This window comes from Nasonia vitripennis, chromosome 2 (assembly GCF_009193385.2).
Source record: "Nasonia vitripennis strain AsymCx chromosome 2, Nvit_psr_1.1, whole genome shotgun sequence".
In the NCBI taxonomy this organism is placed as follows: domain Eukaryota; kingdom Metazoa; phylum Arthropoda; class Insecta; order Hymenoptera; family Pteromalidae; genus Nasonia; species Nasonia vitripennis.
This window is the reverse complement of record NC_045758.1, coordinates 9663852-9688320: the sequence shown is the minus strand read 5'-3', so window position 1 is coordinate 9688320 and position 24469 is coordinate 9663852. Positions and strand designations below refer to the sequence as shown.

The 24469-nt window shown below is 40.6% G+C and overlaps 2 protein-coding genes across 6 annotated transcripts in view; both read left to right on the top strand.

Moving 5' to 3' along the window:
* The window catches only part of LOC100115716 (netrin receptor DCC), a 60345-nt gene extending 40330 nt beyond the window's left edge, over positions 1-20015 (top strand). Inside the window, exons 2-24 of one of the 4 annotated variants that reach the window (XM_008209730.3) lie at positions 4384-4576; positions 6462-6592; positions 7190-7354; positions 7651-7773; positions 8144-8306; positions 8784-8911; positions 9005-9164; positions 10140-10255; positions 11310-11772; positions 12030-12180; positions 12641-12769; positions 12893-13096; positions 13217-13514; positions 13596-13754; positions 13841-14037; positions 14165-14681; positions 14761-14893; positions 14984-15216; positions 15513-15617; positions 15821-16032; positions 16123-16336; positions 16429-16565; positions 16846-20015. In XM_008209730.3, the coding sequence (XP_008207952.1) occupies positions 4384-4576; positions 6462-6592; positions 7190-7354; positions 7651-7773; positions 8144-8306; positions 8784-8911; positions 9005-9164; positions 10140-10255; positions 11310-11772; positions 12030-12180; positions 12641-12769; positions 12893-13096; positions 13217-13514; positions 13596-13754; positions 13841-14037; positions 14165-14681; positions 14761-14893; positions 14984-15216; positions 15513-15617; positions 15821-16032; positions 16123-16336; positions 16429-16565; positions 16846-16944 (4430 nt within the window). In that variant the 3' untranslated portion in view covers positions 16945-20015. Of the gene's footprint in view, positions 1-4383; positions 4577-6461; positions 6593-7189; positions 7355-7650; positions 7774-8143; positions 8307-8783; positions 8912-9004; positions 9165-10139; positions 10256-11303; positions 11773-12029; positions 12181-12640; positions 12770-12892; positions 13097-13216; positions 13515-13595; positions 13755-13840; positions 14038-14164; positions 14682-14760; positions 14894-14983; positions 15217-15512; positions 15618-15820; positions 16033-16122; positions 16337-16428; positions 16566-16845 lie in introns of all 4 variants that reach the window. The other 3 variants (XM_001600306.5, XM_008209731.4, XM_016982894.3) reach the window with 3 other exon arrangements.
* A 132-nt stretch (positions 20016-20147) lies between these two features.
* Positions 20148-23515, top strand: LOC100678223 (putative leucine-rich repeat-containing protein DDB_G0290503). 2 transcript variants are annotated; one of them, XM_003426754.4, is made up of 11 exons: positions 20148-20286; positions 20361-20628; positions 20713-20816; positions 20891-21199; positions 21282-21566; positions 21644-22000; positions 22090-22288; positions 22377-22532; positions 22599-22972; positions 23069-23180; positions 23262-23515. In XM_003426754.4, exons 2-11 carry the CDS (start codon positions 20361-20363, stop codon positions 23363-23365), a joined length of 2268 nt encoding a protein of 755 aa, XP_003426802.1. In that variant the 5' UTR covers positions 20148-20286; the 3' UTR covers positions 23366-23515. The 2 variants fall into 2 exon arrangements, with proteins under 2 accessions (XP_003426802.1, XP_003426803.1); XM_003426755.4 differs by having other exon boundaries at positions 21644-22021.
* The last annotated feature ends 954 nt before the right edge of the window (positions 23516-24469 follow it).

The following is a 24469-nucleotide window of genomic DNA, read 5'->3' as shown; positions in this document are numbered from 1 at the left end:
CTCTCTCTTTCTATATATTCCTCGCTGCGCTAGCTCTACGCGTGTATGTACCCTACGCCCACATCTGCCTACATACATGTATATATACATTGTATCCACACACGCGTATATACCTATATGCGTTCGGAATAGTTGGGCCGCCGATGTCTGTCTCGAAATGTGCAGTCCGCCGTCCACTGATGTGTGCGGTATTATGGCATGTGCAAGGGCAATTTCCTCCCGTATACGTATATATATATAAGTAGCTGCAGGGATACGCGCTTATTTTCCGGGGGATATTGAGCTTGACTCTGCGCACAACGACGTCGTGTTTGAATAGCGTTTATTTTATTAAACGAGTACCGAGGGGAAGATCATATTAGCTCTATATATATATATATATATATATATACTGCACTGCAGCGCCGCGCGGGCCGTGTGTCCTCTCTCCTCATAATATTACGCAGCCTACTATATACGTATAATATTATACATTATGTATATATAGTCTTATCGATATTCTTCGCGGAGAGAAATTCTCAAGGATATTTCAAATTTATCGAATACTTTGCGCTACAGCAGCCTGATTACGCGCGTTTCGCTTATATAGCCTCGCCGATACCAAATTTTTCATCGGATTCCGCAGCGCGCGCATTCTTTCCCTCGTAAAGCTTTACGCCGGCGCGGCGACTATACAGGAACGTAAACACGTGCTACTTTGCCTTCTGCGAAGCAGCAACGTGCTATATACTCGACGTTTGTTAAAAAAGAAAAAAATAATGAAATTCAAGTAGTTACGCAGCCATCAACGAAAACCGCTTAACCCGCAAGCAGCAAACTATTAGCGTCTGTAGTTTCTCTCTCTCTCTCTCTCTCTCTCTCTCTCTCTCTCTCTCTCTCGGCAGAAACTTCCCAAACATCGATCCCCACACCACTAAAAAAGCAGCGGCGGCAAGTTCATGGAGCTCTGCGGACGGAAACTCCGCGTACACGCGATCCCGCGCACATTCACGCTCTCATAGTCATACACACGATGTATGCGCATGCGTATATATAGTTATATATACCTGAACCGCAGCCCTCGTGCACTCGAACTCAGGCGCGCGGAGGCGGTGAAATTCGATAGCGCGCGATACCTCATTGTCTACGCTCTTTCCTGTGGAGATCCCTTCGGCTATTCTTCTTTTCGCTGCCTTTTTTTGCGGCTAGGTGTCCGAGTGATCATTAACCCCCTGCTGTCCGGTGCAGCGCGGGCACGAAATCCTGAATAATGGTCCCTCGCGGCGAGATTGACGTTTGAATGAAAAATCGAGAGGTGTACTTATATACTTTTTATTTTTTGTTATTGGTCGCGCGTGTGTTGGCGATGGAAAATTCGGGGCCATCTCTCGTTGCGAACTTTTCAGCCTGAAGTTTCCGAAAAGTTGAAACGATGACCCATAAAGTGTAAGCTGCTTTCCTCCTCGAACCGTTTGTTGTCTTCCTATAAAGCTCGCTCCAGGCGTTCTCCCGGGCTAATAACGTGACCGGCACGTCAAGCAGGAGCTTCGATAATAATCGAGCGCGCGGGAAAAGTCGTCGAAGAACGCAATAAGCCGATGCATCAGCGAGAGTAACAAGTTTTCTCGGGTAAAGTACTCGTGTCGTGTGTCAGCGAAAGGAGGTCGTGTTTACAGAGTATAGATCGATTTTACAATTCGAGATTCGCCGGAGCGATTACGGCGTATTATAGTATATGCAGCCCAGCGAGTAGTCGATCGGATTTTAATCTCCCTCGCGCCAACGCTCGTGAGATTAACCCTCGACTCGTTAATAATAACCGTCGCACGTTTTCAGCTCTGTACTCACCTCTCACCCCCTCGTTATTATTATCATCGTCACTCGAAATCCCTTTTTCACAAAAGTGTAGAAAGAAAAAGCATCACCGCTATGGGGCAGCGATTAAAAGCCGCGCAATCGCAAACGCGTCTCGGGACACGTATCGCAGGAATTGTGCGAGCGAGAGCCTCTCGGATAGTAATCATCCCCGAGAAAGTGAAAAAAGAGAGCCATTGCCCCAGAGACACGGGGACGTACTGCATACACGAGTGTCGAGATACCGGGGGAGGAGAGAGAATAGTCGACGTGACGATGAAAATGCAAAGTCCGAGGGGGGCGACACGCGCTAGTAGTCGTCGATACCTTCCTCTCCTATACGCGTAGATCTGTGTGTGACTCGGCCGTCTCAAATGCCATTAAACTCGGGATTATCGGCAGCTATCGCTATGATTGCTCTCTCTCTCTCTCTCTCTCCCATCTTGCGCACTTGCGTATACGGATATCGTCTTCTCTCCCCCTGGGGGGGGGGGGGGGGGGGTGCAAGGCAAACAGGGCTTTTTCTCGCTCGATTTATAACGTCACCGGCGTCGTCGTTGCAAGGCTGCGCTCGGCTTACTTTTAATTGGAATATTTATAAAGGGCGAAAAGCCGTACGAGTGCGCGACGCGCTGTTTGCACGGCTCTCTGCACTTTTGGGGAATTCTTTTTTTTCAGTCAGCCGGCAGACTATATACGGAGGGGTGAGACTTTTGGCCTTTCGGACTCTCTCGCTGTCTCTACACACGCGTGTGTAATTAATGGGCTTTCTTTTGAGCTCGTGCGCGCGCTCTGTTCGGCCGGACGTGAAATATTCTCTAATTCGTTTTATTTCGCGTGTACGCCGGGCTCGAAAGGATTTGCTCGTTATGCTGCAGCGAAAGTTTCCGGAAAGCTTTAATAAATAACGATGAAAATTGGCTACTTCGGCGGGAGAGAGAGAGAGAGAGAGAGAGAGAGAGAGAGAGAGAGAGAGAAAGAGAGAGAGACTCGAGCGTCAAAGGGCATTTGCAGACCTTGTATGAGGGAGGAGTTACCGGCAGGAGTCTTGTTATACATATTAGATGCGGTAATTGACGTGTATTACAGAAACTTTGCCCCCGACAGTGTGCTGCAATATTCCAACGATGACAAAATTATAGTCGCACTCTGCTGCCGCTGCTGCTGCTGCACTCGCTTGGTCTTTTAGCTTCTATTTATAACACACGAGCTATACACAACAACTTTGCCCCGCTGTAAAGCGCAAAAAGCACTTTGTCGCGAGCCCATATTATACTGTATCGATAAGGATCGAACGCGAGAATTTTATACCCAAGAAGAAAAGATACGCCCGATTAAAAAATTCCAATGCGTCAAAAATTACAGCCAGCGCCATTACCCCCAAATCCGTCTCTCTCTCTCTCTCTCTCTCTCTCTCTCTCTCTCTCTCTCTCTCTTTCTCTCTCTCTCTCTCTTAGCGGCATTTCTGCTCGTCCCGGCAGAAAATCCGAAGTACACATCCTCCAGCAGTGTGTGTATATATATATATATATATATATATATATATATATATACATATATATATAGCAGCAGAGCAGACCTCGGCGCGCGCGCGTACGCAGCATTAATATTATCGATCTGCGCGCCGAAAACTGAAGTGCGTGCGTGCCGCGGGGCCGCGCGCGAAAATCGATGACGCGTGAAGCTCTTGCTCTCTGTCCCTTGTATATAGCGTGAATTATGGCTAATTCGAAAAATTAATACTCCACGAGTCACGACAACCCAAAAGGAGGAGGGGTATAGTCGGTGCAGCAGTACGCGCAAGGTGTCCCCTGATGGTGAAAAAAAGGAAGGGCGTGATGGATTTGAATGTAGAGCGAACTCGCATGAGCTCCGTTATCTTCCTCGTGTGTGTGTGTGTCTGTCCCCGTGACGATTACGTGCAGGGGTAATAACCCTGATTGGATAATGTAATGCGTGGTTAATGCGGATGGCCCCTTTTTTTCGTAGGGGGCTTTCCGTTCGGGGGTGCGAAATCATTTTGTACGTACCGCTAAGATTATTTTAATTTATGCCGGCGAGCGTAATGAATTTTTTTAGAGCTATTTGTAATACTTATGTACAGCGGTATGAGTATTGCGAAAAGTTCTTATCGAGCGGTGCAGAGCGAGCCCCCTTTTCTAGAGTTGTGCATCGCACTTGTTTTTCACGCTACAAAAACAGAATAATTCGAGAACCTCCGAGGCCAAAAAAAAGCAAGACAAGTAGCAAACTTTGTTAGGTAAAAACTCGCGCATATGCAGAGAAAAAAAGCAGCGCAACGCGTGTTTGCATCGGAGCACAGAGAGATGAAAGAGAAAAACTTATCGAACACACGTATGTAACCCCCTGTATGTCGCGCGCGTCGGGTATAACGCACAGACGGAAAAACCGAAGGGGGGAAATATATCAAAGCGCGCGCCGCGAAAGATTAATTCCGCCGGCGGTATAACGTACTGCACCGCGTGTGTGTGGATGTGTGGATACGCACTTGTGACTAACGCGTCGATTCGTTCTGTCCGTATGTTGCAGCTCGCGCTGGTGCGCCTGGTCTGCAGTTCAGCCATGAGCCGGAGGACCTCGTGCTGGAGCTTGGAAAATCCGCAAGGCTTGATTGCGAGGCCAAAATCGAGGCGACACCTGGTGGACTCTTGCAGGATCTGCCTGTGATTACCTGGAGGACCGAGGATGGACAGCCCATCAACTTTATTGGGGATAAGTATCGGTGAGTGTGGAGTTTGATTGTTGTTTTTTTGGATTAAACTTTTATCGTTGTTTTTTTCTTTTCTTTTCACACGTGCCTGAGTTTATTATTTGTGCTCAGAAAACTTTGTCGCGTTATCGCTTGAGCAATTATTTTTAAATGTATAGAGGACGTATCAATAATCTGATTATTTCACACGCAATAATAAACAACTCTCAAAAAGATTAACACTTATCTTTCCAAGGAATAAATAAATTTATTTTGTATTCTCGTTTTTACAAAGAAAAATGCGAGGTTGTAAATTTCTCTTGGATATTCTATGTGAATAAATTACGTTGAGAAGGAGAGCATACGTTAAAGCTGTAATTTGTATACACAGAATTCGGCATCATAATTAGCTCATTACAATTTTTGCCGGCGTGTATTGTAATCAGAATCCGAAGCGTATACCGATCGTCATTTCACAACATTGCTGTATGCAGCGAAAGCTGTGATTTCGCGAAACGCGCTATTATTATAATTTTAATTGGATGCTAATTATATACGCGTCTGGCGAGCATGACTCCGTAATTACGTCCGGCATTTACTATTTATTCCGAAGATGAAATTCAATTATCCCATTGACCGAAAGAAATCAATATCGCGAAGAAGCACCGCCGCAGACGCTCAGCCCAGACTCTCTCGCGCCGATATATATATAAAATCTTTTATCGTTCCTGCCTCTCTCTCTCTCTCTCTCTCTCTCTCTCTCTCTCTCTCTATAAATAAATATATATTAATAAAATCAATCAATCCCATTAAAGGCACAACACAGAACTCATTTCAGCGCGGCGCTGCGACGTCCGCGAAATATGACAAAGATACAAAGCTCCCTTTTCTCTCGGATACATCTCCCCTTGTACGCATTATAACTCATCGTCTACACATGAGAGACAGAAGAAACTAGTGGAAGACTTTCATCCCCGTCTATATACGCTCGATTCAATATCACTTTGTCCGCATCAAAGAGAGAGAGAGAGAGAGAGAGAGAGAGAGAGAGAGAGAGAGAGAGAGACTCTTCTCGTCGTAAAAGAAAAGTCGCGACAAGTACCGTCGTCGTCGTCGTCGTGGTATAGTTGGGTCCCTCGTGGCAGCTCTTATCGCTCGCGCTTATCTTCCTAACTGCCGTCGATGCCTGATGTATGCTAGCTGGAAATCTCTTAATGCCCTTTCGCAAGATAAACCCTGGCATGGCGCGCGCGCGTACACACACACACACACAAACACACACACAAACACACAGTATAGGCTATGCTGTTATTGCAGACGCGTCTGCAGGCGATGCTGGCACTGCACACGCGGGGCTGATTAGAGAGGAGGTCTGTTTCGGATGATCCCTGCTTTTCAGATTTTTTCTCTGATTTCGGGAGGATACGCTTCGAGTGCCTGCTCTTATCTTGATGATGCGCGGATAAGGGTAATGGCTGTAGGAGCTCTGGAGATTAGATCTCCTTCTGTTGTGTGTATTGAAAAATTTTCGAAAAATATTCCGCGTATTTTCCTTGTTTATGTCAATAATAGCAGAATAAAAAAAAATCCACTCGTCCGCGCACAATAGCTGATCAACGTTTCCCGTGCACGCGAATCGATGCGTGTCCGCGTCAAGAACTTGCGACTCGAGTCGCGAATTCAATAACAAAGTCGCTTTATTCGCAGACTCATCAATCCTCCATACGCGCAGATGGGCGTTTTCCCCCGAAAAAAAAACAGCAAACCTCGCTGCGCTGATAAAAGATAATCTATCCGATTAAACTTTATAACCATACACGAGCCGGTGTGTATATGCGTTCGGCGGAATAAAAGCGAGTAAATCAACGGCCGCCGGACGTTCATAGATTTTTAACGGTCCTTTTTTATGTCGACACAGGAGCCAGCTGGAGAACGGCTCACTGTACATCAGCGCGGCGAACCAGGAGTCGATAGGCAGCTACCAGTGTGTCGCCTCCATCGAGAACGTCGGGGCCATCGCTTCCAGGACTGCCGTTGTTAAACTCGCCAGTCAGTATATCGCTTTGTTTTTCGCTTGTTGTTGTTTTTTTTTTACGACTGTAGCGTGAATTTGTTCGCATATGCATACGCGTATACAGGAGAGTATGGGAAACCCTACTGTGTTTCCGATTCGATCGGCTCGATTTATGGTTTTTTTCTCAGCGCCGAAACTGAGAGCGACGTTTATGTGAAAATGATTCACTCGGTGTGTTTATATACGACACACTATTACTTCCTTTTCGGGAGATGTATTGTGTTTCCCTCTCGTTTGCGGCGGATCAATAGTGATTCACGCGGCCTTTTCGAGACTTCTTCGCGAGTACACACTCGTCGTCTTCGGAGAAAAATCGAAGTGTCAATTACCGCGAGTTGCCGTTAATTCGCCAAGCGTCGTCGTCGTCTCTCGGAACAAAAAAGTAGATAATTAGAAAAGTTACGAGGACATTTTTCTCTCCGAGCGGTCATCCATAAACTATATACGCCGAGATGAAAGAGGAAGCACAGAGGGACGTTCCCTTCTACTCAGCTCTTCCCTGCGGTTTTTGAAACGAGCCAAGTTTTATGAAACTTCTTCGTTATACTCACACACACACACACTGCACACAGGTTTGCCGGGTTTCGATCGAGAGCCGCAGGACACGATGGTCTACCCTGGGCAAATAGCCTATTTGAGCTGCAAATTAGCCACCAGCGACCAGGTGAATATACAGTGGCTCAAGGACGAGCAGCCGCTGCTCCTGGACGAGAGCCGGATGACTATCCTACCGTCAGGTAAACACTCGCGCCTCGCCTTAGAGCGCCAGCTCTCATTTTCATGAAACAACATTGACGTTAAACCCGCCGCACTATCACCCTGTGATTAGAATTCTCTCTCTCCCTCTCTCATTCAATTTTCGATGTTTGTCGTGAATTAGCCTCTGGAGTTCCAATTTACGCTGTGTGCGATTGGAGATTAAAATTTTTACGTGAGAGAGAGAGAGAGAGAGAGAGAGAGAGAGAGAGGGAGAGAGAGCGAAAGAGAAAACGGTGTACGGAGATTTTATCAAAAATTGTATTCCGCCTCATAGGAGCTCTGGAAATCGACGAAGTCCTCCCCGGAGACGTGGGCTCCTATCGGTGCAACGCCAGCGGCTTCGGACAGTACAGGCTCAGCACCAAGGCCCAGCTCGCCCTGCAGACCAGCGATATCGGTAAGTGCCATTTCATCTTTCTCGCGAACGAAGAAAAATTAATTTTCAATTTCACTACGCGAAATATAACCGATGATGAATTATAACAGCCGCGCTGCTATAACGCCGACTAATTGCCCCCCATTAATTCGCGATCCAATTTCCGCCGACTCAACTCTCCCGACGCGAAATTAAATCAGCGCCAGTATAAGCGCAGCTACAGCGCGAAGCGATTTTTCATCGCGATTGTTTTGACAAGTTTGACGCGCTGAGTAGTAGCTCTCCCCTACTGCGCAAGGAGAGAGCTCCTTTCCTACTTTTTTAATTACACCAGAGACGGGCGTGCTCCTCTCTTTCTCTCACCGATCTTTTTCTTCTTTCACGCACACAGGCGAGGGCGAGAGTATGCCGGTGTTCGTGGCGAAGCCCTTCAATCAGGTCGCCATCGAGAAGTCGACGATCACGCTGGAGTGCGCGGCGAACGGCAACCCCAAGCCCGAGGTCTACTGGCTGAAGGACGGCACGTCCATCGACCTCGCTTCCCTGGACTCCAGGTAATTAGATATGTATACCTCTAAAAGCGGAGCTTCAATTTTTCAGCCGTGCTCTAAGTGGATGAGCTGTGCGCGCGAGTGGCTCCACCGAAAATTAGGATGATGGGCGGGGAGGAAGTAGGTTGCGTTTTTCCTGTTGCAGTCGATATTACAGCGCGGGAGTATAGCCTATTAAGGATTCACGAAGCTGTACTAGTGCATCGCGTTCATTAGCGCTCTGCAGTGTATCACAATAATGTAATCACAATATTTCAACAAAAAAGATCATTTACTTTACGCGCGCATAGCTTCCGATCGATATCGGCGCGTATGCTGCTTGCATTATTCAGACTCAGCGCGTGTGGAGAAACGTATATATCTAAGTATAGTAGCTAGAGCTTTGATGCAGCGGCGAAAGCCATTAAGGCCACTCGCGCGAGGAAGTTTTTCCTTTGCCGAAACTCATAATCGAATCGCCCGGGTATCTCCTCTGCGCAGATACCAGACAGTCGCGGCTTCCAGCCTGATGATCAAAGACGTGACGGAGGAGGACAACGGCTCTTACCAGTGCCGAGCCAAGAACGACATAGACACCCTCGACGCGGTAGCCGAAGTCGTCGTTCAAGGTACGAAATTAATAGCCCTTAATTAAGGCGATCATCCTCGTGATTCTCTGCTTCGTTCGATTATCGTTACACTTTACCCTCTCGAATTTGCAGTGCCGCCACGTTTCATCAAGCGACCGCAGGACAAGGAGGCCAGCGAACACCAGGAGCTGGAATTCGAGTGCGAGATCTACGGGAAACCACCGCCCTTGATAACCTGGCTCAAGAACGGCGAGGTTATCAAGCTCAGCAATTACTGGCAGCTCACCAACGGGTAGGTTGACGACCCGAGGAAAAAAAGTTATAGGGCTGCAGGACTAGTCGATTATGTCTGTATAATTGGCCGAGGATATCTTCTTTTTTCGTTCGAAAGTTCGAAAATCCGTCGCTATTGTTGTGTGTATGCGAGCGTTATTGAACGCGAGCTATCGGCTTCGTTAAAACTTGGAAAATACTCTCGGCATTGTGTCTGCGCCGCGCGCTCACAATAGTCGACGACGCGCAGCATATCCCATATAAGCTACAGTTTTACCCGCTGATTTTCCGGACTAATGCCTTTTACAACGTCGTTGTACACTTTTTAACGACGAATCGCGCGGACGTTCGCGAAAGTACGTTATCTCCGAAAAATGAGCAATTAACGCGAACCTCTCGCCACAATAAAGCAGACACGCGTGTACAGATACGAATCGCGACGGCGGCCGAGCAAAAATGGCAAAGTCCCTTTTCTAAATCTCCGGTGGAACTAGAGAGAGAGAGAGAGAGAGAGAGAGAGAGAGAGAGAGAGAGAGAGAGAGAGAGAGGAGAGAGAGAGAGAGAGAGAGAGAGAGAGAGAGAGAGAGAGAGAGAGAGAGAGAGAGAGAGAGAGAGAGAGAGAGAAGAGAGAGAGAGAGAGAGAGAGAGGAGAGAGAGAGAGAGAGAGAGAGAGAGAGAGAGAGAGAGAGAGAGAGATGAGAGAGAGAGAGAGAGAGAGAGAGAGGAGAGAGAGAGAGAGAGAGAGAGAGAAGAGAGAGAGAGAGAAGAGAGAGAAAAGAGAAAAAGAGAGAGAAGAGAGAGAGAGAGAGAGAGAGAGAGAGAGAGAGAGAGAGAGAGCTCTCTAACAGTGTCCCGCGCCGCAGAGAGAGCGCAATCGAACTGCGGCTAGCCGCGCGCCAACTAGCCTCGCGCCACTTTTACCTTCGCCGCAAACAGCGAGCTGATACAGAAGGAACGAAGCACGGCTATATGGGGCTACTACTCTCTTTTCCAGATACAATCTCAAGATAAACGGCCTGCTGAACATAGACGCGGGGATCTTTCAGTGCATGGGCACGAACCCGGCCGGTAGCGTGCAAGCTTCGGCTCGTCTCACCATTCATCAGCCTAGTGAGTATTTTTCTCTCTTCGCGCCACTTTTTTTTCTCTCTCGCGGCCGGTTAATTTACATGAACGCGCTCGCGAGTGTGTCGCGTGCGCGCAGAGATTTATTCAGATCGCCAGGGAGAGTTAATTTGTTAATGTGTGCGTGCGTGCGGCGGCATTCGGAAAACACGCGAGATTGGTACAGAAGCAGATGAAGAAGAGGAAAAAAAAGAAAGGCTTGTAGATTATTGTTCACGATTATTGTACGTCGATTGCCCGTCACGGCTGACTGGCTGCGCTGTCGATTTTTTCTTCTTCCTCTTCGCGATCGCTCCGCGATATCGGCGTGAAAATATCGCATTCTTCGTCGCGCGCTCGCGCACAGCCTTTCATGCGTAGGATTATTTATGTAATTGAATCGCGGTATTTATGGAGGCGTCGGTTTTGCATTAACATGCAGGAGCCGATCTGTGTACGCGATATTATTTAGATTAGAAATTGCTGTTGTGTCGTAGTAGATTACATGTTATTCGTAGTCAACGCGGTTATATAGTTGTGATGTATATGTCGTTAATATTACGTATATCTCTCTGTGTAGAGGATGTTTTGTGCATAGTATATGGTCGTACGTGATGTTCCATTATTCCAGCGTAATTTATCCAGTTATTCACGTTGAATTTCATCGTTATTTACTTTGTATGTACCATCCCCGTTAAACCGTATGATTTATTACAAGTTACTTTTATTTCACTCGGATATAATTTACTACATCCACTGAATCAGCGTCCGTGTAATTTCGTTTCATTCAACCAGCTGTACATCCATTAATTTCTATTATATTATACACTTTAACTTATGCTTTTATATTTCGATTACGTTCATTTCAATCTGCCTCTTCGAAGAGCTCACGCTAATTCGAAGAGGCAAACCTTATTTTAATTTCGATTGCGACCTTTTAATTTCAATTACGTTTTTCTTTTTTTCAATCCAATCCCATCGTCCTTACAAAAACAAAACCAACAACCTGCCTGCTCCGTGTCATAACTGTGTCTGCATGCTAACATTCGTAAAGAAAAAGAGCGCAAGGGTCCAGGACGGCACCGATCGGCGAACGGCAAGCCCGTCTGCAAGAAGCGCTTGTCGCACAAGGTGCTCTCGAACAGCACGTGGCAGCACCCGAGCACTTTGCTCGGGCACACATCGTCGGCTTACACGCCGAATCCACCCTTGTCGATCAGTCCCTCGGACGATCCGGCCGATTTGCTCAGCGGACCCTTCGCTCGTCTGCCTGTCTCTTCGTTCAAGGATGACGAGTTACCCTACGATCCTCCCTACGATCCCGTCGCTGCTGCTGCTGTTTCAGATTCTCTGGATGGATCGGGAGGCTTGGGCGAGGCTGGCACTCTACCCTTGGCTCCGAGGAATTTGAGCATCGGACTGGTCAACAGCAGATTCGTCGCGCTCAGATGGCAGGAGCCCGAGATCACCAGTGGCGAGATCTCCAACTATCTGATTTACTACAAGCAAGAGGGATTCGAGAGGTAATTCAGCCTGCTACCGTAGAATTATGGCTTTTATCGAAGCCAAGAAAAAAATATTCGCGCAACCGGGTGTCCTTGAATCACTCTATTGATATCTCCTTATCACGCTCTCCTACACACTAGAAACCCTTATCTCTAAGCGCGATCATGGAGTATCGCTCGAGCCGTCGCCGTTAATTATATTAGCCTCGTGCGTTACACGGCTGTATACCCGCAACTACAGTCTGCGTGGATTCTCATTGTACTGTAATTTCCAGGGAGAGAATAGAGCGCACGCCTCGCGAGGAGACGACGGTGACGATTAGCGGACTGCAGCCGGGCACGACCTATCTGTTCCGCGCCGTCGCCAATGTCTCCAATGTGCTCAGCGCCTCCAGCAAGGTCTTGGAGCTGACTACTGAATCTGAGGTGCGTATATGTGTGTATGCAGTGCGTACGTGTACAGTACTGACATACGTACTTAGCCCAGTAATCTCCTCGGCTGAGCGGTGATTTCGATTCGCTAGCTAATAGCTCTCGGCTACTGATGCATTGCCGATAGCGCTTGCGATTCTAATAGTTTGATGAATATCTCTGCGATTGACCGGCGCAGTTTGTAATTTACGTCGCTGACGCTGCGGTATATCTTCTTGGGAAATCCACGCAAGTTAAAACGCTGCTTTGCGTAATAATCGAACGTCTGTTCCACTTGAATAACGTGTGTGTGCGTGTAATAAATTTACACGTGGAGATTGATGAATTTTAAGAGCAGAGCTTGAGAAACGATTACCGTTCCGGCGTTATTTTGATAAGTCGAAACCCAAAAACGCCGAGTGACACAGAGGACGACAGGTGATTAATGAAAAAAAATCAAAATGTTTGCCCTTAGCCGAACGTACCGAGTCATCCATTGAATCTCCGGGGATGGCCGACGAGCAGTCAGAGCATAATGCTGAGTTGGGAGGAACCCACCACGACTAATGGCCGGATCTCGGGTTACCTCATCACGTATGCCGAGGTAGGCGCACTTAATCCTTATAAATTGCCCCGAGTCGATCCCGCGCGCTACAAATATTCGCGAGCGCGTGATTAATAAGGATATCGAATTAAATCTCTCTCTGTTTGCATACGTTATTCGCAGGGAGACTACGAGGAACTGAATAGGAACACGACTAATACGTCGTACGAGCTGACCGGACTCAAGCCTTACAGGGAGTACAACATTTGGGTGCAGGCTATTAATGATAATGGACCGGGAGCCTCGACCAGCGAGATCAGGGTCAGAACTTTCGGTGACGTGCCCAGTAATCCGCCGAACGTCACCATCGAAGCAGGTGGAGCTACGGTGAGTACCTTTTTAATTTATCGACGTTGTCTCAGCAGCAGTTACGCTCTTGGTTTATGCGCTGTTGTACTGCGTGACAACTGTGGTCTTAATGTGACAGTATAAACTTGATTATTACAGAGCATCGTAATCCGCTGGGAACCACCGTCCGAGGGTCAAAACGGCATCATCACCGGCTACAAGATCCGTTACCGACCCACGGATCGTCGAATACATTCCTCGCTCATAACCACCGACGGCAACGCGCGCTATTATGTCCTCAACAGACTGCAAAAGAATATCTCCTATCAGGTGCGAGTCTGTGCTTTCAATGTCAACGGTACCGGACCCACAGGATGTTCCGAATGGCAAGAGGTCGAGACATACGAGAATGACTTGTCGGAGAGCGACGTGCCGAGTGCGCCTACTAATCTGAAAAGTAAGTTCGATTCCGACTTGAAAATTTATCACAGTTCTTTTGCGAAGATTAACAAACTGAAAATCTTGCTTCATATTGCAGCCAACCCCATGTCGGATTCGATAGACGTACGGTGGGGACCGCCGAAAAATCAAAGCATCAAAGTAAGAGGCTACGTTCTTACTTGGGGTAAAGGCATTCCCGACGAATATAAGAAAGTACTGGATGGCAAGCAACGTTATTATCAAATTGATAATTTGGGTACGAATTTTCGGAGATTACTTTTCCATTGTACGATGTGTGAAAATTCGACCAGTTTTGCTAAAATGTCAGTATTGCTTTTACAGAGCCCAATTCCGACTACGTAATAACGTTGAGAGCAAAGAACGAGGCTGGCGAAGGTTTGCAAGTTTATGAAAATGTCAGAACGACTGAAAAAACGTCAGCCGAAAGCGCTGCTCCGTTAACACCTCCAGTTGGTTTGAAAACTGTTGTAATGTCGTCTAGCACTGTTGTACTACACTGGACAGATTCGAAAAATCAAGTAAGTTCGCTCAAGGCATTACTCAACGTACTTTTAAAATTATCTCTTTTTGCGCAAGTTTAATTTAAACGAGTATACTTTTGTTGCGCTCGAAAACCGATTAATTAAATTTAATTTATTTTTTCAGCACGTGACGGATAATCGTTATTACATTGTTCGTTATACCTCGTACCATCGCAGCAGCAATCAGCGATATAAGTATTACAACACGACCGACCTGAATTGCATGATCCACGACTTGAAGCCAAATACGGAGTATGAATTCACCGTGAAGGTTGTAAAAGGTCGACGAGAGTCGCCGTGGAGTATGGTAGTCATGAACAAGACGCTGGAGGCAAAACCAAGTTCACCACCTCGGGATTTGACCGTTCAAAGTATCGATGAGTATCCGAAGTCTGTTCTACTCCGGTGGTTACCGCCTAAATTGTCGAACGGCGATATTAACGGTTATATAATACGGTACACGACGGATAACAATAAGGACGAAAGAGACTGGAAAACTGAGGCATTCGTCGGTGACAAGACGGAATTTGTTTTGCCGGCTGAACTCCAACCTAGCACAACTTATTATTTCAAGATAGGAGCTCGTAACGCCAAGGGCTATGGACCTTTCTCTTCAACTGTACCGTATAGAACTCTGAAAAGTAAGCACATTTTTCATTCAATATTCATGTTCAATGCTGAACGGTAAAACTTTACAAAAATCATTGTTTTTACTTTCAGGTAGCGGCGGATTATCACACATGTTGATCTACATAATTGTCGGATGCTCGGTTTTGGTTTTGACCGGCGTGTCTGTTGTGTTTGTTTTTGTTTGTTGTCGACGGAGTCCAGATTCTCCAGATGGAAAGAAAGGGTATATACAACAATTAATTAACAAAAAATAATTTAGAAAAAGATTTTCTTAAAAATTTTTTAAATAATTATTGATTATTCAATTCTTTAGATATTTGAAGGATACAAATATAAAAACAAATATCAAACCTCCGGATCTATGGATTCATCATGATCAAATGGAATTGAAAGCACTGGAAAAGACTTTGGGAAATGGCGAAGCTTCGACTAGTGCAATAACGAGTAATACTTTACCTAGATCGGGAAATTCCGAGTACAATCAAGAGAGTGCTCATGGAAACTCTGGTTCTTTGGATAAGCGAACTTATATACCAAGTTATATGGGTATGTAATTAAACCACTTAAACTTTAAAGCTATTGCCAGAACTGAACAAATTGTAATGCTGCATCAAATTATTTTTGGAAAACTATTCTGACAGCATAATATTGTGAAAAATTCAGTTTTGGTTAAGCTTATAAAAAGTAATACTGACATAATCATCTTCACAACATCCAACATACAACATTTCTCATTTTATTATTTAAAGTTGGATTATTTCAATCATTTTGCGTTCGCTTCAAATTAGTTTTGTTATTTTCTTAATTTTAAATTCTTGGTTTCTTTATTTATTAAACACCAGGCAACAATGAAGATAAATGCTCTACGTTGAGCAGACAACACAGTCGGGGGAGCCATAAACCTAAACTCATTACACTTCCAGTTGACAGTGCACCATTACACCAGCGTAAGTAGTTATAACCTTATCCTATCATAAAGTTGAGCCATAATATAAGTTATTATAGGTGCCTAACTCATCAGAATCTTCACATGATTACATGTTTTAGTTAATTAATTTACTTTGTTATCATAACACAATCTCAAGTATTTGATATGCGCATGAGTCTATAAAGCTTGGATTAATTTTTTATTGCATTGTCTTTGTTCCAGCAATTGCCACAGCCACACCAATCGTCAACAGTAGCATGTCACAACAAACTATTCATAGCTCGTGTTCCGACGTGCCGTCCATACGGCAAAATTATCCTCGAAGTGTAGCTCAGTACAGCTTGAGTAGGGCGCATATAACACTGGAACCAACACCTGAATCGAGTCCAGATTCATGCAATTTGACTAGCACATACGAAGCGCTTCAGACCCAGGTAAGCAGTTATTACTAATAGTACTTCATATTGTTTGAATGAAATTATCAGAACTAGATTATTTGACAATTAAATATTTAATGTCTATAGCTGTACACCTCAGGAGGACCACAGTCATACAACGCAACTTCGCAGTATGCTCCGAATTCATACGGGGAAAGTGGTCAGCCGGCAAATAGTACGACAAATTCTGAGAGTAATGGCGGAGCTAAAAGACTTCAAGGACACCCACTTAAGAGTTTTAGTGTTCCCGCACCACCTCCGCAATCCGCACCTTCAACACCAGCACAACAGAAACACGGAGGTTCGTTTCTTAAATGTACATGTACAAATGTTAATGTTAAAGTTGTAGAAACTTCGAAATCATATATTTACAAAAAATATTATTTCTTACAGTTTCCCAAGTTACGGTCAGACCTACGATATCTGGAAGCCCTTACAAAAAAGCAAGTGGTTCCAGTCAATTGATAAAGAATAGATTAGCTTCCGTAGCAAATGCAAATCATACTCCAGAAGAAATTGAACGATTAAAGGTAAACTATATTAAATTAAAAGTATCTACACTTTTGACAGTTTCTTCAATTTTTGAGCTTACTTTAACCAAATTTTTATTTGCAAGAGAATTTAATATTTGGGAATAAACTATACTTTTAAAATAATTTACAATTAATGTTATATATCATTTTATAGACAAAAATGGATGGTATGGTTTGCTCTCAAATCACAACTTTTTCTTGAATAACAATATGCCTAACTTTAAAAGATAAATCGCTTTGGCAATAACATTTTGCGTGACCCCTTTTTTTTCCACAGCCCTCTTACAGTACCGAAGAACTGAATCAAGAGATGGCGAATCTAGAAGGACTCATGAAAGACTTGAACGCCATAACTGCATCCGAGTTTGAATGCTAAGAGTGAATTCCTATAAAGCACGTGCCATCCCCATAACCGGATAGACTGCATACATGCAAACCGTTTATTTTATTGCAAATAACGGTTAACAGTTGAAAGAACTAGAGTGATCAACAAATGAACAAACGGCTTGCAAAAGATCGAGTTCTGCTTTTATTTTGAGCATCTTGCACGAAAAAACTTTCGCTCAAGTCGTTTTCTATCAACTCTTCGCTGGCATGGCAAAGAAGCATTGAATTTTACATTAAACAAAGAATTGGCTTGCCCGCAAAAGAAACCTAGATAGCCAAAAGCTAATTTATGTATATGCACACAGAGAATTCAAGCGTGATGTTTTCTTTGTAATTATGTGCTTGATTAGTTATATAGAACCTTTTTTATAACACAAACGTGATGTTATTGCAGCTAAGCGCAAGTGCGCATTGACATGACCAGTTTTTAAGGATATTAACAAATCTTCTCGATCCCTTTTCAAGATTATTTCTTCATTAAAAGAAGATGGAAATAAATAATCATCATTTAAAAACGCTGAATCGGACCTACAAATAAAATAAATGTGTAAATGTATAAAGATTTTGCGTTAGAAAAACGGATACTTGATCATCTTGTAAACTAAAAGACTATTTTGTACGTAAGCTGCAAACTGCTGTTTGAACAGTTTCAAAGTATCGTTTTCATCGAGAAACGTGCAAAAAATATCTTCATGATATTTTTTTTTTTGTAAGCTCGTTTATTTTTTTACAAAAAAATATGTGCAGAGCGATAGCAAGTAATTGCGAAATAAAAGACTCGGATGTATTCTGTTTGGAATTCGAATCCAGAAGTAGAAATGAGATTAGAAGAAAAGAACGTTTAACGGCCTTAAAAAGTTATGATACGTACTGTTAAGCTGCTTCGCTTTTTAAAGATATATTTGAAGCAACTCGGCCGAAAAATTCCGTTATAAATAATGTACTTCTTTTCACATTAAAGTTAGTCGTATAGTATTATGATCTCATTTGGTGAAAAAAATAATTGTTTCTTAGAGAAATAGTATCGTCCGTTCCAATCGACGATTATCAAGAATGAATGTAAAAAAAGATAGGCCGCTTGATCGTATGGAACTACGTATGTAGATTTGATTTGAGGAAGTTTGGTTTCACTGTAAAATAATTGTGTATCATAATAGAAAAAAAGAAACCAAACTTTAGTGAGTTAAGTATTATTAACAAATAACCGCGCACAATTTTTTTCTTTGATTCGTATAAGTGTAAGATGTAGTTTTATGCATGAGAAAGATCTGTATTAGTTACTATCAAGAATTTTCTTTATTCTATATAATGTCGCGTTTTTACAGAAACTTTTATGTATCGACATGATGATAAGGAAAGTTTGTATAATTATATGAAATTTATTTGTATATATATCTAAACAAAATAAGTGTAGTTTTATACATGATTGTTTGAGAGCTGTCAATTATTAAAAATAACACGAAAAAATGTTTTAGTTGAAATCTAAAATGAATGAAAGTTTATATTGCATTTTGTCATATTGTATAAATTTTACAAAATCATCTGGTTATATTATTTGTATGCTAGATCAAAGTTATACATCTTGATATCTGATTTTATAAAAGAAATAGTTTATTATATATGCAAATAGAATGTATAATTATGTAAAATTCTTTTTTACGTAAGTATTTTTTACGACAGACTTGAATGAAACTGTATTTATATCAAAAAGCCAATTGACTGCCATCTTGCAAATGCATATCCACCGAGGAACAACGCAATATGCATGAATCACTTTTTCATCATTTAATCGGATAATAAACTTTGTAATATCATTATAGGATAATAACGTAATTTATACATTTTTACCCTTTTAACTCTTTATATTTTATTGAAAAATTTTATACCTGAGAGAACAACTTGTACATATTTACAGTAACGAGGGTCTGAAAACCGTGACGAATACAAAAGAATATTAAAATATTCCCGATTAGCGTAAAGCACATATGGACATGTCGCGTATACACAAACGAGCATTATGCAATATTGTATACTCGTGCCTAAACAAGACTGTTCGTTTTTTACAAACATCGAGTGCCACCGCTTGCATTCTCTTATATAATAACCATTACGAAAAATAGAAATCAAAGTTTTTCTGAGCTGACACGGTTCGCAGGTATTTGAAAAGAGGATTGACGATGGAATTGTTATTTGTAACAAGTGCTTCCTATTTCTATAGAAGACTTACAATTTGCTAAAACTTTCAGGAATGAGCGTTCTTTTTATAAAAAATACAGTAGAACTTTCTCTTTATTAAATTTAAAAATCAGTCTGAAATATCCACTTCTGAGTGCCTAATATACTTATGAAAGTATTCATAAAAGCCATTTTGCGCTCGCACAAAAATTAAATGAAAAGACTGAGAGCAAAATTAATCATTCTCTACGAACTGTGGCAGTGAAAGAAAGCAGCTTGTAAATGAAAAATGTTTAATGCATTTAATAAAAAGGAAAAACAATGAAGTATAATATAACTGTTGAAATGAGAAGTAAAGAGCCACGCGCGTTTCATACGACGGGCCTACAAAACGTACAGGCCTATATTTTACCACAAAAGTATAATTTAGTCTAGCTACATATTTATCTATATACAATTAACATTATTTATTGGTTCAATAAGTATGCTGAGAGCAGCTAAGCATTGCGAATGTTCGTAAAAATGTAAAGAGGCCGTCTGCTTGATAGTAACACACTGCTATGCACAAAAAAAAGAAAGAATATTTAACATAAAGAAAGCTCATTCGCATCAACGAACAAAATATGTCCCCGTTATTCCCTTCCACGACTCGACGTTTAATAAACAAAGACTTGAGGCAAATCGTGGTTTATATACTAATGTAAATAAAATGAGAACGCACCATTTTATAAGTAATCGATTATTTATATACATATATATAGTCACTTTTAATATAATTATTATATTTGTAAAATATACAATACGGCCCGAGAACATTCATTAAAAAAATCGTGTGTGATAATATTTGTAAAACTTGATATCTAATAAACCATCTTATGTTCTGTATTCGATTTGATTTTATTTATAATTAAATCTAGCCATGCTTATACAGTAGTCATGCCTTACGATATCCGTTAAATTATTCCTAAGGTGGGGATAATAAATACGTCATAGGTAAATAGTGTCTATATAATAGAACATCATAACATGATCACGATAGTCATTCGTCTGTACTGACGAATAACTGAGACTTAAGTTAAGAGTATTCTTTGTGACATTTTAAAAGATATAAATATATAAAGTTTTATTAGTGGACACTCTTTAAGACACTGACAAGGTATAATATTCACTTTCTAAAATCAAAACTCTAAGTATTTTTAAGTCAACTAATGATTCTAATGCTTTATTTAGATGAGTACTAGTTTACGTGACGATACTAAAAACCTTTCTAATAAGATGATTGACTTACCGTGTTGGCTTTTCGATGAACATTTAACTTCTATGGATATCAAAAAGACCATTGTATTGTCGCCAAAAAAACGCAAAGAAAATAACGTGCAAATTATGCCAAATTCTAAAATAAAAAATTCAGTATTCCTAAACAAGACAATTTCGACGTTAATTAAAATATTTACTTTTGTGTGTCAAATTTTTGGAATTATTGTAGCTACAATTTACTGTGAGTAACATGTTTGTTCGTTCTTTATTCTGAATTTATGGCGAATTCAAATAATTGATTTTCTATCATTTTTCAAACAAACAGCTTTTGTCAAACAAAGAATGATTCCAGAACAAAAAAACGATTCATCGATATTGAGAGTTAGCCAAACCGAAACGCACGTTCAAAATTTAAACAACATTATGGCGGTAAGAACGTTGCATTCAAAAAATTCAATTAAAAGCCATCATTTTATTCACATTTTATTCTGAACACGATACAGTCCTTGAGAATGTACGCGAGTGAAGCTGAAAACGAGCACAAACATGTTTCTAGTCATTTTAAAAGTATGAAAACTCGAATTGAAAAACAAGAAGAGATTTTAGACAAAAATCTGGTTGAAATTAATGATTTGAAAGCAAGGGTTAACGAGGCCGAACTAAACTCTGATCAACAAAATAAAGTTATTAAAAGCCTTGGAGAAGAGTTAGAAAAAAATAAAGAACAATTATTGAATGCTGAAAATAAGTTTGCTAGTATAACTAAGCAACTTAGGTCGTCGGTTTCTTCAGAGCCAGCTAACGAACTACAGGTAAGTACACGAACATTTAGGATTTTGTAATTTTTCATAGTATATATGTGCAATGATCGAAATAAATTTTTTCCATGCAAAGATATTCAATGAATCTGACGAAGATTACATTTTTATTATTAATCATATTCGAGACATGAAATTTAAAATACAATATCAGGAAAACCATTTGGCAAGCATTCTTCAATTGATCAATAAATTAGACGAATTGCACGATTTCAACAAAACTATCGATCAACAAACGAAATCAATAATTAATTTGAAAGATGGTTTGAGACGAAAGTCGGCAAATATATTTGAAAGTCTGAAAAACATCGTGGGCCGAGGTTCAGAGTCTATTTGCTTAGATGACAGTGCAGAATCCGAGGTAAATATGAAATAAAAATTGCTCTACTCTCAATCTGAATTTATTTTCATAACTTCCTTTTGATTGGTATTTTAAAGGATGTTGAAGTGTTTGACGAAAGTTTGAATGTGATCGAGCAAAATGCCAAGTCATTTATCGAGGATGTGGATGCTAGATTTGAAATTTTAGGAGGTAACAAGGGACACTTTATACAACCTCAACGAAGATTTTCCGACGCGCTAAAGCAAAATTTAAGTTTCTGCGTCATTCAAAATAGTACTCAAATCCCAAACATATCAATTGCACCCATTGAAAATGTAAGCGCTTGTCAATCAACGATGATTGCAAAAAATGTCACTACTTTTGAAAAGGGAATCCAAACCAGTATCAACGTTGAATGCAATGATGCCGGTTGTCAAACAACCGAATCGCTATGCGGAAATTACGACTCATCTGTAAGCAGTGTTAAAAATATGGTAATTTTAGGATTTAGGTTTGACGGTAGAATCAATTTAAAATTAAAAAATTGTATTGCCCTTTGTAGATGCAAAAAACGCTTGACAACTTTAATTCACTTCAAGAGCGCCATGGAAGGATGAGAGAAACGTTGGATGCTTATAAATTTGATAAAAGTCAATTTGGAAAACCATGTGATAAGTCAATTAAAAATTTGGAAAAGGAAGTAGCTGCATTTAAAACTCAGATTAATGAAAAAGATTCTAAGATTGTTGCGTTGACAGAAAGTATGTAACGACCGATAAGTATGATTACCATGTGTCACCTTACATTAATTATGTGTATATGTAATAATTCGATATGTTATTATATCAGAATTACAGTTAGTAGATGAATTGACTAAAGAAAAGGCAAAGCTGAAAGAACTATTAGATGCAACCAAAGAAGAAAATTACAACTTAAAGGACGAGATTGCAAAGCTTTCATTATCAGAGCAAGAAAAAGACCAAAAAGTAGCTGTTCTCGAAGAAGGTAAATAATTTTATAAACCGCAATAAAAAGACAAAAACGTGGAATAATTATTTGTATATTTTTAAGATTTAAACGTAACAAAACAGTCTTACGAAAATAACATAGCTTTTTTAACGAAAGAAGCAGACAACATGAACAAAGATATTATGTTGCTTAATCAGAAATTATTAACAGAAAAAGAAAATATAAAAAATCTTAAGCTGCATTATAATAAGGTTAATCAACATCTTCAAGATCAGGTAAAGACTAACGAAACAACAATAGCAAGCTTAAGAATGGATCACGACATGTTAAGAAACACATATGACGCTTTGGATAAAATGCATAAGGAGACGAATGTCCAATACAGTAATACGATAAAAAAGAAAGATGCAACAATCCATTTCTATAAACTGGCTAACGAGACTCAAAGTGCTGAAATTAAAAATTTAAAAGAAGAGGTATTAGGCTACGTTATTAAAAATAATATTCAGTTTAGAACACGATAATATTTCTCTTGTCATGAATAAATTGCTATGAATAATTGTTTCTCTTAGGTTAAACAACTGAGTATTTTGCCACATGGAGAAAAAGACAAGTACCCTAGAACAGCGTTACAAGAAAATGTGCAGCGATATAGATCACGTTCTAATTCCAAAGAATACGATGGTAAGTGGATAAACATTTATTATATACTCCCTATTTCAATATAAAAGTATATAGAATATACTTAAATATTATTATTTACAGGTAACAGTAAGATTCCTACGAATTTTGTCAAAGGTACTTTCCCTAATTTACATTCTAACATCACATATCGAGTAAGATCTTCACCAACAGACCGTCGAAAGTAAACAAATTAAGTTAATACGCTTTCTGATGCAGCGAGACTGGATACAATTTATTAAAATTATATATATATATATGAAAATATTTAAGTTCCCACAAAAAAAGAATTAAAAATATCTAAAGGATGAATAATAAGACTTGTTTTAGTCTCAATTTTTTCTGTATTTACAATTATTTTCCATTTACTACTTTTTATGATACAAAAAAGAGTACTAATATTATATGTTGTAATATACTTTAGGATCTGCAAGGGAATAAATTATAATTGTGCTCCACGCAACGAAGAGAAAGAGGAACGGAGAACGCGTACGTTGTTTTTGTTTTCATTTACTTTTTGTCGAATTATTTTTTAAGACGACTCCACAAGAGTCACGCATTTATGCCACGATCATTTCGGTACAACGGATCGCTCAAAACAATGTACAATTGTCATTTTATTTGCACCCATTGTAGAGCATGCGTATAGTTTACATTACATTCGCTATTTGTTTTTCCTTTTCTTACACTTAATTACGCAGAATTAATTACAATAGATTGCTAAAAAAGTTTCTTTGAAGCTTTCTTCCCCTTTTTGTTCCGTTATATTAAAACAAATTTCAAGGGAAATTCAACATTTTAATAAAAGTTTTACGCAGTTTTTGTCAATATCATAGAAATACGAGTGTTATTTATAGTTTATAGAAAATTTGTTTAGAAAACATTAGAAAGCTTTTGAAATGATTGCGAAAAATTGTATGGTTTCATTTAAAGTTATGATTTTCTGTCATTACAATTGAGAAGGTTACAGATTGTCGTAAATTAGTAGTAAGGTATATGAAAGTAATATATATATATATATATATATATATATATATATATATATATATATATATATATATATATATATATATTGTGATTCATACGTTTTTTCAATCTTAAAATTTTTCTCAAAAGTTTAATTTTCTGTCGTTACATATGTTCATCAACTCTATTTTTCAAAGAATTGCTTTTATAATTTATTCAAATCATTCAAAGAAACTTTTTCACCAATAATCATTTGACAGACTGTGATCTTAACTTTTCTCTTTAGCTCTTTTAGTTCGTAAAAGAGTAGATACTGAAAAATTTAC

Coding starts and splice junctions, on each gene's coding strand:
- LOC100678223 (XM_003426755.4), top strand. CDS start 20,361: ATGAGTACTAGTTTACGTGACGATACTAAAAACCTTTCTAATAAGATG. Junction 22,022..22,089: donor TAAGCAGTGTTAAAAATATG/GTAATTTTAGGA, acceptor TGCCCTTTGTAG/ATGCAAAAAACGCTTGACAA. Junction 22,533..22,598: donor AGTAGCTGTTCTCGAAGAAG/GTAAATAATTTT, acceptor TATATTTTTAAG/ATTTAAACGTAACAAAACAG.